The sequence below is a fragment of the Calypte anna genome, chromosome 20 (assembly GCF_003957555.1).
Source record: "Calypte anna isolate BGI_N300 chromosome 20, bCalAnn1_v1.p, whole genome shotgun sequence".
Taxonomy (NCBI): Eukaryota; Metazoa; Chordata; class Aves; order Apodiformes; family Trochilidae; genus Calypte; species Calypte anna.
The window spans coordinates 6,100,563-6,121,466 of NC_044265.1; the positions used below are offsets into that span (position 1 = coordinate 6,100,563).

General features: G+C 48.8%; 1 protein-coding gene across 1 annotated transcript in view; it reads left to right on the forward strand.

Annotated features, from left to right (window-relative positions):
* Positions 1-20,663, forward strand: part of B4GALT5 (beta-1,4-galactosyltransferase 5) — a 34,874-nt gene extending 14,211 nt beyond the window's left edge. The window contains exons 2-9 of the mRNA XM_030463143.1: positions 9,539-9,673; positions 12,213-12,326; positions 13,125-13,249; positions 13,861-13,977; positions 14,741-14,928; positions 15,140-15,262; positions 15,757-15,858; positions 17,500-20,663. Coding sequence (XP_030319003.1) covers positions 9,539-9,673; positions 12,213-12,326; positions 13,125-13,249; positions 13,861-13,977; positions 14,741-14,928; positions 15,140-15,262; positions 15,757-15,858; positions 17,500-17,647 — 1,052 coding nt within the window. The 3' untranslated portion in view covers positions 17,648-20,663. The remainder of the gene's footprint in view (positions 1-9,538; positions 9,674-12,212; positions 12,327-13,124; positions 13,250-13,860; positions 13,978-14,740; positions 14,929-15,139; positions 15,263-15,756; positions 15,859-17,499) is intronic.
* The last annotated feature ends 241 nt before the right edge of the window (positions 20,664-20,904 follow it).

Here is a 20,904-nt window from a genome sequence, read left to right on the forward strand (position 1 = left end):
CCCTTGAGCTGTGGTGGCAAAGCACTGAGCAGCTTCCCAGCTCTCCCAGCCTTGCCTGTGCCCACCCGGGTCCTGTCCACAGCCTGTGGTAGTGGCTGGAGCAACCCCTGGGCACTGTGTGCCCATACTGGACCCCCAGAGATAGGCTCCCGATGCTGCTGTGTCTAAACCCTGCTCCTGAACACAAACTGAGAGATGTGTCCTGCATTTAGAAATCAGTTCCCTTCTCTTTTGCTGAATGCCAGAACCCTTACCCACTGGGTTTGTGCAGCAGACAGGGGCAGGCTGGGGCAGTGCTGGCCTCCTGTTCTCAGCCTGTTTTTTCTTCTCCAAGGTAGCCAAATGTCTGAGTTGTATTTGCAGAGCTTGATTTCTGGGTGCGGGCAGGCTGGAACTGATTAGTTTGTTTTATTCCACCCCCCTCCCACCCTGTTGCTCACATCAATGAGTGAGTGGTGAGATCCCACAGTAAACACCCAACACTCTTTAGGAAACTTTAGCTGCTGCTGTGTGAGGACCTTAACGTGGTTTCTCTGGAGGAGTGGGATGGAAGGAGAGGGTATTTGCTATTCCCCAGTATGCCCCCACGTGTGCTCATCCCTCTCCAGGGCTGTGAGGGGTTTGATAAGGAAGAACTTCAGCTTGGAAGTGCCCAAGCAATTGCAGAGCCACCAGGCAGCTGCGGGCTGGGCAGGCAGGCTGGGTGACCAGTGCCCTGTCCCCACAGCCCACTGAATCACTGGTCTTGTGCTGTTTTTTTCCCCTCTTTGTATAAACCCAGCAAAACTCATTGGGGTGGGAGTCTGGGGGTCACAAGCTTCCCATTCCTTGCAGTCAGTGATGTCTTCATTGTCCCATGGTGGATCCTGAAGCCTGGTTACAGCGTGGGGCTGTGGACACTCCAGTCCCTTGCTGAGCTCACTCAATTGCTGCTTCTTATCTGGAATTAATATGTAACTTAATGGTAGCACATTAGGTACAGCTCTGCGAGCATGGGTCTGGTGGTAAAGGGTGGTGCAAACCTGGATTCTGATGCCAGAGCACTTTATTTCCCCCATCCTTGTGATAAGGTTTAGGGTTTTCCTGTGCCTGGCGCCAGCACTGTAAGTGAATGTTTGCCATGGCTGGGCAGGAGGGACCCAGTCAGCAGTGGGAGGGAGAGGAGGGTGATCCCAGGGGAAGCCACATTGTCCCCAGAGAAGGGCCTGGCATGTGCCAAGCCCTGTGGTCTGGTCCCAAAGCACACAGCAGAGCTCTGTGGCACAGGGGGATGGAGAAAAGGGGTTTGGTTTTGCATTGTCCTGTGTTCAAGGCATCCCAAACAGGCTCCCTTACCACTGCCTTTCTGCTGACACCCAGGAAGGCGTCACGCAGGCTGTGATGTGATGTCTCTTAGTTAAGTACTAAATAAGTTCATAGAATTATCTTCAATGAAGTCATTCCCTACTCTGGTAATGGATTTGGTTAATTTATTTACAGCAGCTGTGCTACCAGTTTGATTGATGGGTGGAAGAAAACCGTATCAAAAATGTTAGGTATTTCAGAGCTGTGTAGCTCATAACAAAGCTAATAAATGTCTTAGATCATCAGAGTTCTTACAAAATCCCATAGGTAATGGTCTGTGTGTTGGAACTTCAAAGTTGCATCCTCCTTCTGATAGCTTTTTTTTGTCCTGTACAAACACAGCAGCTGTACTGACTCTTTGCAGTGCAGTCTTTAATTATTGCAGACAAGAACAACTCTGTAATCGTACTGCAGAGGCCAGGCTGCTGTGGGTCTTAATGGCACTGTATGGTGAAAGTACCCCTGGCAGGGAGCTCCAAGCTGCTGCCTTTTAAAATCTGGGACAACAATAATCCCACGTGATTGAAGGATTTCATCTTGGAGAATGTTTTAGAAGTCGAAAAGGCTGACTGCTCTCCAGCATGAGAGCCAGGCTGATGCACAGGGTGCAGATGGGACTGTGGCAGTGTTGTTTCCCTGGCTGCTGGAACAGCTGGTTGCCCAGTACCTGAAATATGTAGGAAGGAAATTGCATCAGTATAAATCTTGGAGTATTGCTCAGAGCAATCTCTCCTTACACTGAGTCTTCACAGTGCAAATTTTCCTTGTTGCAAAGCAGCCTTTTTATTTCCAGGGCTGAAGCATTTGCAGGGCATATCATTTTCCCTAGCACGTGCTGACTGCAGTATTGCAGTGTATGCTTCTGCTGGGTCTGGACTCTAGCCCCAGTGAGGTGCTGAAGTACCCAATTTCAGGTCAGACAAGAGCCTGCAGCTTCTGGTGGTGGCATTTGCTGGGCTGATAGGATTAGTCATCCTGTGGCATGGTGCTTGGGTATTACCAGAGTCAATACCTTAGCAGGGGCAGAGGGTTGCACCCTGCAGCATGTTTTGCACCTCCTGTAGGGTGGTTTGTGGTGAGTGTCCTCACTGCTAGGGTCAGCAGGCAGTGGCTTGGCACAGGCAAGCCCGCCATGGGGGTGAAAATCTCTGTTTTGGGTTTTGCTATTCCAGTGGCTAGAAGTGGGTCCCCTGGGAAGCATGCATCATGGGCAAACTAGGCAGAGAGCAGGAATTTCCCCATGCTCATTTTTTGCAGAGACAAAGAACATGTAAATAAAAGCTGGACCATGCTTTAGCCTTAAATGGCAGTGGAAGATGTGCTGTGGGTCTTACTGAATTAAGCAAGAACAAATGCTGTCCTGGATGCTGTAAACACAAATCCTGCACCTGAATTGAAGCCTGATTAGTTTCATGCATGTTAACTACGATTGTCCAGCTTGGTAAGAGGGAAACCACTGACCAGAAACAGTATCTCGGACCATCTCAGAACAACTCAGTTGCAGCAAACATGAGGCTGTACATGTGATAACTCTCTTTGTTCAGCCATGCTGAACTTGTAAAACATGCTTGAAAAATCAGGTCTTTGTCTGGTTTTTTTGGGAATATCCTAAACAACAGTCCCATTCTCTTTTCATCCATCAAACTCGGGGTGTTAAGGCTTCAGCTTATACCATGTGAACTGAGTCAGTACATCCCTGATTGTTTTTATCTTGACAATTTTATATTCTTTAATCGGTTTAGTTAGTCTACTGGAAGACTAACAAATCAGTAATTTTGAAATCTATTTAACTAGTGTGTGATTTATATAGGCATTTTAAATCCAAATCCATCCTGTCTTCTGTTCTGTGGTCTGCCAATATTTTAGACTGGGGAGTGCCACCTACGTGTCCTCTTTCTCCTGCAGAGCCTAAGGCTGCTTGTTTGAGTGGGATGCCCAGGCTGTTGACAGGGGTTTCCTGCAGCAGAGGAATTCCTTTCTGTCCTGCAGCAGTGCTGATTCCCATGACCTGGGAGACGAGGAGTTATCCCGAGCAACCCATGTCCTTCCCTGCCTTCCTGCTTCAGGGGCAGCTTTGGGGAATATCTGCCTGCTCTTCCTCTCCCTTACTTGCCCAAGTGATCACTTAAATCTTATTTATTTTTTTAACTGAAGCTCTCCCTCTGTTTCTTCATTCTGATCCTACATGAGCATCAGGCTTGGGTGTCAAGGTTCCTGCTGCTTTGAGATGTTGTCTGGGACACAGGAATTTCCACCACTTTGTCTCCTAATGAACCTAAGGAACAAATGCTGAACTGTAAATGTTTGCTGTTTGTAGGCAGCAGCAGCCTGCCAGTGCTGCCCCCCTGAGAGGTTAGCAACCATTTCACTCTGCCTGCTGAAGAGCCTTTTATTGTGCATTTAACTGTGCGGTGCCCACGAATGCCCAGAGAGTGCTGTGCTTTTATGCCCTCTGTGCAGAGAAATCTGCTGGCAGCTGATGCTCTTTTTCTCCTTGGAAGTGTTTATGCTGACCCTGGTGAAGGGAGGCAAGATGGGGAGGGCTGCCCAGTGCTGTGAAGAGGGAGGGCTGGAGGATGAACAGGAGATGCAGTCATGTGCAATTGCATCCCCTGAATGGCAATTAAAGTAGGAGAGTCTGAATCTTGATAGGAAGGGTAATATTTAACTTGAGCATATGGTTGTTATGCTGTATGCTCCAGCCTGTGCTTTTTGCTACGCCCTTCCTTTCGAAGAGGGATTGCCTGGGAGCTGAGCTGCTCTGGGGATTTGCAAAGCCCTGTGGGATCTTAGAGCCATCCTTGGCTTTACTGCTCTGGTGGACAGATAAACTCTGTCCTCTGGTTCCCCCACACCCCAGTATCATCTGAGAGAAGCTGGGTCCATAGTGGATGTGACTGCACTTGGGTGACCTGGGGTTCAATCCCACCACCAGCCCTGGCTGCTGCTGGGGTGCAGGGCTCCTTCCATGGGTGCTGTGCTGCTGCAAAACCTCCTTGAGATCCCTTGGCTTTCTGAGTTTTCCCATGTGTGCAGGACATGTTGTGCTCCTTTTGCTGGATATCCGGAATTGAGTGCAGTGCTCATCAAAGTGAGTTGCACAAACACCCTAGCTCGGCCAACTCTGGGATTGCAGCTGAAAGTTGCCATCTTGGATGTTCACATTAAAGATTTAGGGACTACCAGACTAATCTGAATTTTCTTTGCCCTTGCTGAAGCATCTCAGGGTACTTTTTCTGTGCAGTAGTTCAGGTGCAAATTCCCCATATCAATGTTTTGATCCAGCATCTCTGCAGTCTCCCTTCTCTGCTTGCTCATGCACGTGCAGGCTGTGAACTTGCCAATTTTGGGGACGGATGGTTTGTAATTACCAGCTTAGTGCTGCTGCTGCACTGTTAATTCTTTGACCACTTAACGTATCGAATTATTCCTTCCTGTGCTATTCATAGGCAAAGGACTAAGTAACAGCAATGGCATTACTATTAAATTCTGTAAAACTAATAGGAACTTCTTATTTAATTGTTCAGATACTGTCTGCATCTGGGGAATATGGTGCCACTGGAAGCTTAGCAGAAGCAGAGGTGTCATGGTGTGTTAGTGATGGGGATGCTGCTGTATTTCCTAGTTAGGCTGTTTATGAGTTAAGAATATCCTAACTATCTATTCCTTGGAGGCTTACTTTAATTAAGCCCAATATTGCAAATGCTAATGGAGCTGAATTGATGGATCTGATTGAATTTGCTGGGAGAACTTAAAAAAAGGCTTAACCTTGATGTGATTCTGCTGGTTTGGTTGTCTCTGGGCCTGGCAGAAGGTGTTGGCAATGGGGAGAATCTTCCAGCCCTGGTGACCTGAGCACTCATCCCAGCTGCCCTGTACCCCTTCCAGTGCCTCTGTCACATCTCCCACATCAGCCATCCCACGAGCTGTGCTAGGTGCTTTGAACCCACTCTGAATGCCTGGCAAAGCTGTTTGTCCAGCAGTGGTGTCCCTGGTTGTACCTTGGTTGCTGATGGTGCTGTGAGATAGGTGCACCCAGGATGGGCCAGGGGCTTGCAGTGGCTGCCCCAGCCAGGATGGGTTCCAGCTGCTCCAGAGCCCCAGCTCCAGCAGGAGAAGGCTGCAGGTTACAGTGGGACCATGATAAACTCAGAGACAGCCCCTCTGTGCTCCCACAGCACTGATGGACTTAGGAACTGGGGAAGAATGATGGATGTGACAGAAAGCCCTAAATCTCAACGCAGAGGAAGAACCTCCTTCCTCAGGAAAGCCTGGCTGCCGTGCAGGGTGCTGATACTGCCGTGGGGGTGCTGGGCTGCAGACCTGCCTGGCCCCTCTTCCTGACCTGGGGGGACTGTGCTGTCTGTGCCCCATGCCGGGGTCTGCTGGAGCAAGGTCCTTTCCACAGAGGGAGGAAGTGTGTCAGGGTCAGAGCAAGATGTGTCAGGTCTGTCCCCTTCCTGTGTCGGTCGCTAACATGGGTCACGCTCAGACATCTTCTGAATTGACTCCTGAGCTGCAAAATTACCCTGCTGCCTCTTCTAGTACATATCCTCACAGTGAAATTAATTTTCCATGAGAGAGTCAGCTGTTTCTTGATTGAAGTGCTCTGAAAATACCAACAGAGAAATGATTACAGGAAGCCTTCAGCACTCATTTATATAATTGGACTTTACCTCCCTGGTTGAAGTTGTTGCATGCACAACTGGCATGGACAAGGACTTGGCCTTCCATTTGCTTGTGAGCAGGGAGGTTGGGGTGCAGCATCCTGAGGGATGCACTGGTGCAGCCATATGCCTCTGCTCCAGCTGGCTGGTGGCAAGCTGTAGGTCTGGTATTGTGGTTTCCACGTGTTTACATCCCATCAGGGGTGACTTGTCCTTTAACAGTCTAACAAAAATAATCTTAAGGCAGCCACTTGGGGAAATGTATTTCTTAAATTTTGCTCATTTTCTTTGTGGGCAGTGAGAGTCTGCTGGAAATTTGTAGGAGAAGGGGTATTTACTTATTTTATCTTCCTCCAAATAATACCAACTAAAACCCCTCTGCTGTCGTTCCACTGCTCTGGCTGTAGCTGGGGTGTTATCACTGCTTGTATGTGCTCTGAAGTGCTGCGTGCTCGGATGGGATAAAGGCAGAAGGGCAATGTAATTTCTCAGATCATCCTGTGTGATTAGATTAGCAGTATCTCACAACCCAGCAAATTGCTTTCTGGCTGAGCCCTGGTTCATGCTGAGTGTGTGGTAAGTGTGCAGGCTCCTTCCCTGGCAGGGGCAGCCATGGGGATGCTCAGTGTCTCCTCCCTCTGCTGGGGGTGGCTTTGGTGCTGTGGTGATGGGATATGCTGTCTCAGATATGGGGCCCCTGGGCTCTGTAGGGTCAGCCAGGTCAGGCTTAACAAATTCAAAATATGGCCAATTTGCTCATAGAAAGCAAAGTAAACCGAGGTGTGAGGTTTGAGTTGGGTACAGCAATTCCTAAATGTTGGTCCAGCTCTGGCCACCTGGCCTGTGGAGCAAATTGAAGCACCCACATGGGTATGAGGAATGAGTTTTCAGTGACGTGCTTTAAAAACATGTATGCTGATGGCACAGCTCGTATGTGGCCAGGTATCTCCTTCATCATCTGAGCAAAGGGGTTAATATGTGAAAAGGCAACTGCTGCCTTGAACAAAGCCAGTGTTGTTGGTGCTGGCTCTCCCCTGGGATGGTGGCTGCTGTGGCAGTCTGTGCAGGATTCCCACTGCAGCTCAGCCAGCCCGGGTCATGTGCTGTGCCCAGGCCCTGCTCTGTCTGCCCGCCGAGGCACCGGGGAACAAACGGCGCCTTCACTGTGCCCGACGAACCTCCCCGCTCCTCCAGCTAAGCAGGGCTTGGATGCTGATTTGTGTCTCCTTTTCTTTCACGCTTCACCAAACCTGATTCTGCTTTCTCCAGCGAGTAGAAGGCATAATGAAGTAGGAAGTGAAATTCCTTGTCCAGCATCGTCGAGTTGTGCCTTGCCACAGACGCCAATTCCATGGGAGCTAGGAGGTGCAGGTTTTTTACATGACTTTCTTGTTGTGGTCATCTGGAAGACCTGCCCTCTGCATGGGCTCTAGATCCCAAGGACTCGCCAGCCAGGTGGCATTGGGCTCTTATTCACCATTAACTCCTAAACAGCCCATTTCCACAAACTATTAATTTTTTCCCCCCAGGAACACCCATTTCTGTAAGTCCTGGGTGACAGCTGCCTTGGTGGAGCTGGGGCTGGGAGAGGAGGGGGATGCTGGGGCTGGATTGCTGGTGCTGGGATGTGATGAGCTCCGAGCAGGAGATGAGCCCAAGTGAGAGCATATGGAGGATTCAGAGCTGGATGTGAGGTTTTGTATGAACTTGAGCTACATTTGTTTCTGGCCTGTGGTGCCAGCTATTCCTTGAGCCTCATCCCCTGGAGATCTGCAAATTCCACAACTTTGTGAGCAGGAGCAGCTCTCACTGTCATTGCAATTTTGCCAAGAAACTGCACCAGAGCTCATGTTTGATTTGTATATGTCACTCAGCATCCCAGTGATCACTCTGGGTTGCACAGCTGGCCCCAGGAAAACTGGGAAAGCAAAGTGGGTTTAAGTGCAGCTTTAGCTGAGGCAGCTTCTGCTTGTTGCTGGGATAGGGTGGCTTAGGGTGCCATTGGTGGCTTCACCATGAAGGGTACATGTATGAGAAGGGAGAGGCTGGAAATGGGCATTTAAAATCACATTTCAAGCTATCTATTTGCCAAGCACCACACACAACCAGTCCTCTTCTTGCTGAAAATCTGGTGATTCCCCCTGGCTCAAAGACAGGCTGAGCATGGTGTGGGGGATCAGTTGCACTTTCAAATATTTAACTGAGCTGCTTGAAAACAAAGTAGGGTTGGGGCTGGGAAATGCATCTGGGCAGACTCTTCTGGGGGCTGACATAATGTGTGGGTGTGGAAGGGGAGCTGTGGGGCAGTGTGTCAGTGAGTGTACCTGTGGGAAGTGTTAGGGGGGACCCTTGCTCTCTGATAGTGGTGCCACCTCCGAGGTGCCCTATCTAATCTGTGCTGCCAGGGACTGCCATGATGACTGTACCTTGGCACTGGCAGCTGCTGGTTTCAGGCTATTACAGCTTGTAATAAGCCTGCTACAGAAATGAGCTGTCTCTTAGGGGTGTTTCCTGGTGACATTTCATCATTGCTGCCCTCCTCGGTGCAGAATCTTTTTTTCATTAGCCTGCTAACTCCTTAGCCCCTCCTGAAATGTCTGTGACCTGTTTTTTAGTTATCAGTGCAAAACTGGCCTTCTAGATCTCCCCTCCTCCCTATTTTCAAATTAATTCTTTTTTAATTTTGATTTTTATTTCCTGTCACTGTTCAGCTTACAATTTGACAGCAGAAGGGCTGTGGCTGGCACTGTGCTGCAGGTTGGTGTGGGGTGCTGGGATGTGCCATCCCCACAGGTGTCTGTCCTGCTGTGATGCAGGGCTGTGCCTGCTGCTGTTTGCTTCAGGGCTGCTCCCTGCCAGTGACTGGTGTCAGCTTCAGCTGAAACCCAAGGAGGCTCAGCCTGAGCTGTGGCAGGGCACAGAGTCAGCAAGAGAGGAGGGGGGATGTAAGAAACCTGGCTGGGGGGGGGGCTGGCCTCAGGAGCCCGGGGGGGGCTTGGGCTGCAACATGTTGCCTGCTCTGGGACATGTGGAGAACTGGTGGGCTTGGAGACTGGTGCTGGGCTGGTTTTTGTGGTGCCCTTTGAGGTGCCTCTGCCAAGCAAGCATCAGCCCTTGGCACTGCAGTCTAGGAAGGAATGCCCGTCTCCAGGCATGCAGCTGAGCTTCCTGTTATAGTGATGTTTCCCAATTAAACCTCTCTACTTAGGCAGCAAAAGGTGCTGTTGTTTAAGCTGCAATCCAGCATTACAGTTTGCATTGTCAGGTCTAGCTAGGTACGTTCCCCTTATGAACCAGCCAGGTTTCCAAACGTGCTTCACGCCTCCACTTCCCAACTCTGTGCCCTTCCCAGTTCCAGTCGGGCAATCGAGGCACATGTGACCCAGGGATCCTCCTGGCAGGAGGGAGCTGAAACCAAGCAGAAGGCTGGGAATGGTTCCAAAAGACTCCTGTTTCTCTTTCCTACAAAAGCTGGTTCTCATGAAAATGAATTTTTTTTTTCTTCTTTTTTTTTTTTCCCCTTGCAGTGAACACCTACCTCTTCATGATGCAAGCCCAAGGCATCATGATTCGGGAAAACATGAGAACAATAGGAGCTCAGGTGTACGAGCAGGTGGTCCGCAGTGCCTATGCCAAGAGGAACAGCAGTGTGAATGACTCAGGTATTTCTTGAATAATTGTTGTTTTGATCAAAGGTTTCATTTCCATTGGAAATCGAGTTCATCTGAAACACTCTCGCTTGAAGGAATTAATTTATGCTGGTAAATCCAGGGTGGGAACTTTGGATTAATTGGCTTCTATTTTTATATATAACAAATATATATGGAACTTCTATATATACACACATTATGTATTTAAAAAATCCATTGATTTCTAAAAAACCCAAATGCTTCTAACTTGTGGAAGGGGTGAAAATCTTGAAAGGCCTCAAATGACAAGATTTTGAGCTGAAAACCTCTTTGCTTTCCAGGAATTCAACTTCTTAGCTTCAGCCAGTCTGAGGGTAAACACTTTCAAATTTCAGTGCCAGGATCAGGTTTCAGAGTTAAAAAAATAACTTCCCAGGTGGACGCCTGCGCAGAGCCTGGCTCTCTGCACGTGGGGGAGCCTGTGGTCATGAGCTTCACTCTTCCCATGCGAGGATGAACTGAGATGACTTGGCTGGAGATCTGCCACAAATAATACATTGAACTTTGGGCAGAATGCAGGGAGTGGAGTTGTGGGCTCCCACTCCCAGGCTGTTCATCATCTGTAATATAAAGCTGATAACAGGGTTACAAGTTTTGGCTATGAATATGGTACAGTGAAGCATAAATGTGCATGGCTGTGTGTAAGCCAGGGTGAGGCATTGCCTTCGGGTTGGTGTGACACCAAGCATCTACCTTCCCTGTTGATCTGTCACTGGTGTGTCACGCTGGTGCGGTTGGCATTGGGCTGCGGTGGTGCTGGGGGCTCAGCTCAGCTCCTCCACTGTGAGGGGTTATCAGTAGGGGCTGGTGGGGTTTTACAAGACAAGATAATTTCCTTATTAATAAAAAGTGCAAGCTGTGTCCTTGCTACCCAGCCTGCTGAGGAGCGGGTGTTGCAGATGCCAGATCAGCTGTACTCTGACCGGGGATGGGCACGGGAAGGGAATTATCAACTTGGCAGGAGATCAACACCCTGGGTCACCTCCTGTCCCTACCAGAGCTGGATAGGGCTGCCAGCCCAGGCTATTTTTAAGGCTGGAAACATCAAGTAAAGCAGATGCAGGGTGAGGAAGTAGCTGATCACCACGGGGAGGAGGCTTAGATGCTCCACCACTGCCACTGATGAAAGCCTATGTGCTGCAGCAGTCATGGCCATCAGGGCTCCCACCCCTCCAACATTTGCTGCCTGCTGCCTGCCGGAGACAGAGCACAGCACCCATGTTAGCCTCAGCAATACTGGTACTGCTGCTGCTACTGAAATAACTGGCTGTGCTCAGGCCTCATACCCATCCCAGCTCTGCAGGCATGGGCTGATACCCCTCCTGCCCCAAGAGCTCTGGCTGCAGGAATCCTTTTACTAGGCACAAACACTGTGCACTGTCCTGGCTGACCTTCCCAGGCAGGCAGGTCAAAGCAGATGCATGATGGATGGTGGTGACATAAGGAAGGCACATAGCATGGTAGCTACAAGGATTTGATTGGCACCAGGATCAGTATTTTCCTTCCCCAACTCTCGGTGAGATCTGGGTGGGTGTCATGGCCTGGTTCATGTGCCTTCCCCAGGCTGCTGTGGTCAGTATATGGAACTGGGTGGGTCAGCCCTAAGTGGCCGCTTTCCAGGACCTCTGTGGTATAGGGTTGATGCTTGTGCCCCATTTGCTGTGGGGTTGAAAGGCCAACCTTCTGTTAAGCATCTGATGCTTGGAGAAAGTGGAGAGGCTGCATCCTCCTGTAGCTGGTGCCTTACTACAGGCAGGAAACTTTTACTAGTGCATAAAGTAAAGGTCATGCTTGGCTAAAGATGCCTTATGCAAAGCTGGTGACCTTACTGTAGAAAGCAGAAGTTCATGGTTATGTAAAAGCCTCCTTGAAACATCTGCAGGTGTAAGAGGCTGAAGTGGTTTCCCAGGAGGTAAAAGGATGCAGGGGAGTGGGGAGGCTGCAGAAATGTGCTGGGCATGGGGCTCTGATGCTCTTGCACAGTGCAAACAGGAGAAAAGGCTGCATGTTTTATTGATCCTCTGAGGAGGACATGGGGCAGGCTTTCCCTGTGCAGGCTGCTGCACTGGCAGTCCCTGTGGGTGTTGGAACCTGCCTGGGGACTTCCCTCTCATTCCACTAGACCAGGACTCAGTGGAGGAGCACATCCCCTCTCACTGTGCTGTAATCCTTGAGGAACAGGGTGCTAAGTTGCTGTTCCTACCAAGCATCCTGTGCTCCTTTGCTTTGAGCTGTTTGTGATACTGAAGTGTGGCACTCAAAATTCTTCCTTTGGCTGGAAAAATGGGAAGGTTTCTTTGTGGTGTTGTGTGAGGCAGCTGGGGCTTCTGCAGCCACCAGCTCCAGGATGGGGATGAGACCCAGCTGGGCTGCAAGTCTAGAGCTTATGCTGCATGGGGAACACCTTAGCCGTGGGTGGCTTTGGAGTCTGCTCACAGTGGCACAGGGAGGTGGCTGGAATGCAGCTCAAGTGAAAACTTTTGTCTTTTTTTTCTTTCACCCCCTCTCCCAGATTATCCTCTTGATCTGAACCACAACGACACCTTTCTGCAAGCCACAACGTTTCTTCCTGAAGACTTTACCTACTTCCCCAACCACACCTGTCCTGAGAGGCTCCCTTCTATGAGTGAGTGGCATCCTGGTGGCACTGCCCTTCTCCCTGTGCCTTTGGAGGGCACCTTGTGGTGTTCCCCAGCTTGCTGGCATTGCACCTTTCCCTGCTGGACACTTGGGATGAATGGGAGTGCTGTTCAGAGCCTGGTCCCCTCCTGGGAAATCGTTGTTTACCCACTCACACAAATTAATCCCTGCTCCATCAGAGGCACGTCCCCCTGCTGATGCAAATGCAAACAAAAGAGGGATTGTGTGCTGGGAGCTGATGAAAAGGCTCAGCCAACCCTTTTCCAATGGTGGGCTGGCTCGTTTGCCCCCAGCAACACTGCTGGTCCCAGCCCTGAGCTTTATCGGTGGAGCTGGGCAGGGGCTGGTTCAGGAGCCAGGCTGGCTCTCCCCAAGAGAACCACAGCTGGATGAAATAGTTTCACCTAATCAGTGGAAAATAGAGTTTTTGGGGATAAATGTTTCCTAAAAGGGGGAAAATTACTCTTAGCTGAGGTGTGGAGTTTTGTGTCTGCTGGAAGGCTGTATGGAGGAGGAGAGGGGTGGTGGGTCTCTGATGAGAGCTGTATCCAACAGGAGCCCCAAAGGCTGAACAGAGCCCAACTTCTGAGGAGATTGGTGTGTTGCCAGTCATGCCAGCAGCATTTCCTAATCTTTTTTGTTGGTGTTTGGGGGAAAGCAGAGGCTGCCTGCATCCAGTGCTGGGGAAAGAGGGCAGGGATGCAGCAGAGCACTGCCCTGAGCCGGCACCCAGCGCCCCAGGACCACAGCAGTTCCTGACCCCTTCCTCTGCTTCTCCCTGCAGAGGGCCCCATTGATGTAAATATGAGTGAGATCACGATGGAGGATATCCACCAGTTCTTCTCAAAAGACCCTTCTATCAAACTGGGAGGCCACTGGAAGCCAAGTGACTGCCTACCTCGCTGGAAGGTGAGCAGGCAGTCCCAGGCAGGTGGTGGGAAACTGTTAACAGGAATATCTCTGATGTGCTGCAGCTCTAGAGTAATGAATATAATGATCTCTCAAGTGTGGGGCTGCAGAGTCTGGAGGAGCAGTGCTGAGCTCAAGGGCTGCTTTAGTGATGCATGAGCCAGTCCTGAGCTTCTGCACAGACTGCTAAGGGAGCTTGCCTGCCTGCACCCCAGCTGCCCAGCCTCCAACTCACCTTGCTGCCCTGTCTGGGGTAGGATGTCACCCAGAGAGGCAGGTGACTTGAGCCTGTAGGTGACTTAGCAGTTTGCTGACCCCATTCCTGCTGTCCCCAGTGCTGGGCAGGGGCAGTTGTGGGGCGGGGGTGATCTCCCCTCCTGCCCAAGATTACACTGAATTTACCAAGCAACATTTCTCCAAAAAGTGGATAGGAAATCTATACCAGGGAGCACTCGCTGGGTTTCAGGCTGCTCAGCCCTGAGTGGGAAAGCTACGTTTAGTGCTTCCCCCCCTCCTGTAACAGCAGCCAGACCCGTGTCCCATCCCAGGGGACAGTCTGCAGCAGGAGCTGTTGGTGCAGGGCAGTAAGAGCTGTGTCCTCTCCCTGTCAGGTGGCGATCCTGATCCCATTCCGCAACCGCTACGAGCATCTGCCCGTCCTCTTCAGACACCTCATTCCCATGCTGCAGCGTCAACGTTTACAGTTTGCCTTTTATGTTATAGAACAAGTGAGTGAGCCCTGGGGTGGGTGGGGGCAGTTGTGTGCTGTGCTGGAGATGTCTGGGTTAGGGCTGCAGCTCCTGGGGGCATTTACACCTCACATTATTGAAAGGTTTAGGGTTCTCGTTGCGATGCTTGAGTTGTCCCATTCTGTCTAAAAGTGACAAAGCTAAGAGGTGTGTTTAAAAATGACTGTTTTTTATCAAAAAAGTAAAGCAGAGGTTCGGGAATGTGTTTTGTTTTGTTCTTAAATCCTGTACTGGACAAGCTGTTTTTAAAAAAGACAATTTGAACCAGGTATTTGCAGTTTAAATAATGCTGCGTTATTTTTGTGTATCTCTATAGCAGTTGTGGGGAGCACAGGAATGGCCTGTCCAGACACATTTCTGGGCTGGGAAGCATCTTGGAGACTTTCATGAATTTAAAACATAAAACTATCATTTGATGTTGCATGTAAACCTGTCCCTAAAGCTTCACCCACCCAGTGTATGTACTTCAATATTTAGCTCTATCTTAAAAAGATAGATCAAAATTGGTGGGGTTTTTTTGTTTTGTTTTGTTTTTTCAAATGTCTGAATAATAAGACTTAAGCATCTTTATTTTTATCCAGCACAGTAAATGGAGCATTTAAGTCCTGGTTGATTTCACTGGTCTGTCTGTCCCAATGGTGGGAGGTGGTTGCCCTCTGCAGTTCTCTAGACGTGATGAGAATGTATATGTGGAGCACAAACTGCATGGGGCTCCCCTTGAGAAGGAACTTTCGCCCTCTAGGCTGGAAACCAACCCTTTAATCGTGCCATGCTCTTCAATGTTGGCTTTCGGGAAGCAATGAAGGACTTGGACTGGGACTGTCTCATCTTTCATGATGTGGACCACATACCCGAAAATGACCGTAACTATTATGGGTGTGGACAGATGCCGAGGCACTTTGCAGCCAAGCTGGATAAGTACATGTATCTGTAAGCCCTGTTCTTCCTCCCCACTACCCTAATAGCTAAGGAGCCAGTGTTAGTTTTTATTGTTTAAAAATGCAGAAGGTGAATCTCCGTTTGCTTCTTGGGCTTTGTGCAAAGTGAGCATGAGAGGGGAGTGGAAGCCAGGAGCATCCTTATGGCTCAGGCTTTCCCTGTTGCTGATGGGCTCTGCCCTAACCCCTTCTCTCCCATGTAGGCTCCCATACAACGAGTTCTTTGGTGGGGTGAGTGGTCTGACTGTTGAGCAGTTTCAGAAGATCAATGGTTTCCCCAACGCCTTCTGGGGCTGGGGCGGCGAAGATGATGACCTCTGGAACAGGTATGGGATCAGCCAGCATCCCCAAACTCTGGGTTCTGATGGGGGTCCTGCCAGCCAGGCTGTGCCTGTGCTGCTGGGAAGTGTCACCAATAGGGCCAGCGCAGAGCTCACTGTGGCCAGCACTGGGCTTGCTGTGGCCACTTCTCTGGGAACTGGGTGGGACTGGGTGGGAACAGGGCCACTCGAGCCTGCACAGGCAGCAGCTGGGAAGCAAACAGGAGAGTTGGTTGGGAAATCACTGGCTTTGTGTGCAATATCCTGTGCTGCTGAGCTCAAATGGGTCTTGGCTGAGCTTTTGAAGCCTTGAGGTTCTGAGCACTGTGTGACTTGCCTGGAGCAGGGAGGTTTGCATAGCTTATCTGCTGGTTGGAAAGGCAAAGCTGCTGTTGGAGCCCCGAGTGCACCAACTATGCAAGTGCTGATGGCACAATCAATGCAATTGTTGATTTTAAAATTTTTATTAAGTTCTTTTATTTCTTCCCTTTCTAATGCAGAGTGCAGTATGCAGGCTACTCCGTGACTCGACCAGAAGGAGACACAGGGAAATATAAATCAATTCCTCACCACCATCGGGGAGAAGTGCAGTTCCTAGGAAGGCAAGTCAATCTTCAATCTTTTTCTTTTTTTTATTTTTTTTAAGGATCCCAAAGGCCTTGACAAAGAGTCTGTACCATGTACAGAGTTCCTTGCAGCTGTTTGAGGGTAGTAATAACCTTGATTCATGCAGAAAACTAACTGCAAGGTGACTGCCTGGATTCCTCCATCTCACTACATCCTACAAGTGGTTCTTGTGTTGTGGCTGTAGCTGCTTGGATGCCATCTAAAGAAGGGGTTGTCACCATGGCAGGTTGGGGGCCTGCCCTGTATCTACAGGGGCTGTTCTTAAAGGGGTGGCTCATGCCACATGTCAGAGAAGCTTGTACATTTCTAGAAGAGCCTGATCTATGTACTGAAGGAGTCATTGCTCAGCTTGCAGAAGGCAGAGAGCAGGAGTGTGTGGCTTGGTGTGTGGCTGGGAAAGCACCAGGGGGCCCTGGGAACACTGACCCTGTCTTGTGGCAGCACCTTGTGCAGCTGCTGTTGTAGGTTTATGCTGTTTATGGTTATGCCATCTTTAGCCCTAGTTGTCATTTCTCTGTTGAGCTGAATGCAGCCAGAAAGAGATGTTTCTCTCATTTCACTCCTGAAAAAGAGAAGTCTGCTTTAACTTAAAAAGCCATATTTAGTTCAAACCCTTGAAGTGTGGAAAGCTGGCAGTGCAGTGGGATTGAGCTTTTCTTCAGAACACTTCTGGTTTCTTCCTGCCTTAGCCAGGATCCCTCATTCAGTGTCAGCAGGATTTGAAGTCAGGGCTGTGGGGTTATGGGCAGCGCAGTGGCTTGCCCTGTGGATTCTCCCTCAAGACTTCTCACTGTGGAGAAAGAAAGCATTCAGCAAGACACTCAGTGTCCTGATACTGTTAACCTCTTTGAAAGCTGTTTTGGCTCTTCCCTCTTTGCTTTCACCCAGTTGTCTTCTTCCCCCCAGCACATCCCTTCCCTGGTGCTTTTTTTGTCCCCAACTCCCTGGGGGCTGCCAAGCTCCCAGAAAATCAGTGTTTTGTCCTCCTGAGATTTTTCTACTTACATATATTCTTTTTTTCCCACCCTCCCACCTTAGCCCTTATATCTCATCATGCTGCCTCTAAATTTGTATCATGCTGCCTCTAAATTTGTTTGAGGCTGTTTTTGTGCACCAGCTGCAGTTTCCTTCCCCAAAGCACCATTCTTCTAGTTTTACTTTTTGTCCCCTATCACTCAAAAGAAAACTATTTGGTTCTGCTCTTGTTTGTTGCCCAGTTTGCTAAAAATGGAAAGGACCACATCACCTATCAGCTGCTTTTCTCTGGCTGGCAAGTGCTTGGCAGGGACCCCCTTAGCTCAGTCCCCTCCTGGGACTCGGACCTGCAGGGTCTAGGACTAGGGATGTTGGACAGGAATTGGGGTGTTTTGACAGCTGGGTCCTTGCTGGTGGCACAGGGAGCATTTTACTCTTCATCAGATGTAATTTTGTGTTAGCTGGGATGTTTACCTGCCAGGAATGTAGAAAAAGTGATGGTCGTCTTTGTTAAGAAACTTGTTCTGTAGCTGCTGCTGGAACTGGGTGATTTAAGGGCTCTTTGGTTGCCGTCACATGGACTTTGCAGAGCTCTGTGGGATACATGGAAGTGACTTTGGCCTCTGGTTCTTGTTCCACAGATACGCCTTGCTGAGGAAGTCAAAAGAAAGGCAAGCCTTGGATGGCCTCAATAACTTGAACTACTTTCCAAACGTCACATATGACGCCTTGTATAAGAACATCACTGTTAACCTGACACCGGAGCTGGCTCTGGTCACCGAATATTAAGAGGAGAAAATAACTTTGCTCTGCCCTTCACCAAGAAAGCACCACACTCGACTTTCTTTTCCAAGGGTTATTGGGACAAGTGACACTTTGTCTAATGAAGGATCACAGTATTTGGGAGAATGAGGCTGAAAGTGCACGCACAACTTCCCCTAGCTGTACCAACCCAGCCCCATACTTGTGCGGCGAGCTCAGCAGTCTCTCTTTCTTTTTTTTTTTTTCTGCCACTTGCTTTCTGGGTTTCAGGACAAGGGTTTGACCTGCTGCTCTCGTCTCCACATTCCTCCTCCAGCAATCTCCAGCACTGGGACTCGCCTCAGACCTGCTTGCTCCTCTGGGAAGTGGCTCAGCTGAGGGACTCTGGCTTCTCGATGGTGAACATTGGGAGCGATTCAGTTGGCAGCTGCCCTGGCAGGAGATCCAAATGACTTCTGACACCATTCTTCTACATCTGTGCGGTTTTTTTAAATTATGTGCTTGAAGTATATACAACAGAATCGCTTCTTAAAGAAGTGTAAGTGTAAATATGCTGTGTAAATTGCCCCTTTTTATTTTTCTCCTATGGCTCAAATCCAAGCTAGAGGTTTACATACGGTCACTCATTTTAGTCCTGAGTTCTGTAAACACTTGTGTGTGCACTGCTGTACTTGTGCAAGGTGTTCCCTTTTAAGCCAGTGGGACTGCTTGCCTGATTCAAGCTGTGCATATGCAGAAACGTTTGTGGGACAGGGCCCTGAACTTTCCAATGTAGCAGATGAGAAATACAGCTGTATCATCACTCATTCCAGAAACCATGGGACTGGCTTTTTCCAGGAAGAGTGAGGAAATGGGAATATTTATAGAAGAAAAGAAAAAAAAAAAACAACAACAAAAACAGCCCACAACAAAACCCTTTCTTTCACTTTTGCAACATGATGTGTAACTGAGTCCAAAAGCCATACAGACTAACATCACTTGCCTGTTGCTCTACATCCCACTGATGGCAAGTGCAAGCTCAGTGGATTCCTCAAGAGCTCTCATCCCTGCTGCTGTGGGAAGTGCAGCCCAGGGTTGGCTGCTCTTGCCCTTGGGATGGGGCAGCTGGCCTTGCCACCCCAAGCCTGCCCGGGACCAGCAGCACCCTGCAGTCACCTCTGTAATGTGCTGGTATGGATTGAGGGGTTGATTTAGTTTGTATTTATGTATAAATCTAGCAGCACACCAACCTGCTGTTGGTAGGAGCCAGGTAGGGAGCCTGGTGCTCACTGCTGGCACCTGGCAGCACTTGCACAAGCACAGCTGGTAGGGTTGGTGGCCGTGGGTCAGCTGAGGGGAGAAATGAAGGGCGTAAATCAAGCTCATGAAAACATGAAGACTGAGAACCTGAGAGCTTGGTCTGATGCCCCATCCAACCTGGAGTGCCCCTGTTCCCTTCTCCTGTTTGCCACCCCCTCCTTCCCATGGCTGCTGTGGGCAGGTTGGGCTCTGGGCCACCCCACTGGCACTTGTTCCAGTCCTCACACAGCACCCATGCAGGCACTTGTGCTGGGCCTCTCTGACTTAAAAGTAAACACGTTGGGGGTTGCTTTTTAGTTTGTATTTATACATAACAACGGTGTATCCATACCTAACCTCCCAATCACTTTAACTTTCTTTTTTATTGCATTGTTTGCCTTCGGTTTCCTTATCTTCTCGTGGTTTTCATTGTTTTCTTGGTTCCGTGGAGGTATGATCCCCATACACATCTGTTGTGGGTGTGACTGCCCAGGGCATTCCTAATCTGTATCCAGAAAACGTTAAGTTTAGGAAACACGAGTTCTTGTTGTGTAGATCTTATCAGCTGGTATGAGAGGACAGCGAGCCTGCCCTTGAAAAGTGCTGATAAGTTTGTAACTTAGGTTTGAAGTCTTTGAACTTACATGTGCTTTAAATCTCTTCCCGAGGGGATTCAACCTGATTATTTATAGGCAGAGGTGAGGATTTGCTTTTTATGGCGCATACAGCAATAAAGACTTTTTGCTTCTGCATCTCCATCTCTAATACACGTGGACCCTTTTCAGATGCTGAACCTGCGTTGCCCTGCCCCTCTTTTCTTTCATCTGGAGACCCTGCTAGAAATCTGTCTTTGTTTAATGGTGCTTCAAACAAGGAATGTATTTCAACTAGTCCAAGTTCACTACCCCAGGAATCATGCATGTGCGTGTGTGTGAGTAGCTGTTAAACTACCTTAGTCAGGATGCTTCACCTTCAGTGTGTACCTGACACCCATCTCACCTTGTGTTGAACAAAAAGCTGATACCTCTGCTTAGAAATGCACTCTATGGTTGGCACAAAAGGGTCCATTCAGCATCCAGCAGCATCCATCTTCATAGTTCCTTTGTTCTAATCACGTTGAATTTTTTTTTTTTCCCTTTTTAAAATGTGGAATATCTGAAAATGTGCACTGTTAATCTTATCAGCTATGTCAAATACTGTATAGTAAATGTAACTGTTAAAAACATACTGTCAAGCGCATGTGCTGTTATGGTGTAAAAATTCTCATATTAAGGAGAACTTGTACATATTCTGGCAGCTGAAATTCAATGAGGCCACTTGTTTGCCCCTTCCATATCAACACCGTCGGTCAGCTCCGCCGGAGGGCAGGTCCTGATGCTGATATATATATATATTTTTTTTTTTTTAATGAGCCATGTGGGTTTTATTTGCAAAACTGTTTATTGACAGTTCATTATCTGTAAAGCTGTGCTTCTCTAAGGGAGGTACTGTCTGGGCAACAGCGACGTGCTTCAGGTCGCTCACCATCAGAAGTGGCTTTAAACTCTGAAGTAGCTTTCCATCACCATGGCTTTTGAGCTTACTGTTATGTTTTTAAGAGGTGCCAGGGGGACGTTTTTGCACTGAAGACTGGTGTTTTGAAACACACACACTTCTCAGCAAAGCAATCCTTTGTGTCATTACATTTATTTACCCATGTGTTTGTACATTTTTGTATTTGTTAATTTATGAATGATTTTTTCAGTAAAAAATATATATTCAAGAACGAAGATTGCAGTGGTTGCTGTTTCTTACAGGAGGGTAGGGTGAGATCTGTAAGCCCAGAGAGGTAATTGCTTGTGAGAGTTAATGAATGGAGAAGGGTGAGCCCTGGATGCTAAAAGCTGCTTAGAAATTTCTCATTTGGGTTAGTCAGAAGTAAGATAAGAGCAGGGTGGGGATGCTCCCCAGGCTCTTACTACTTTTTATATGCTAAAGCCTTTTTTCCAAGCATCTCCTTCAATTTA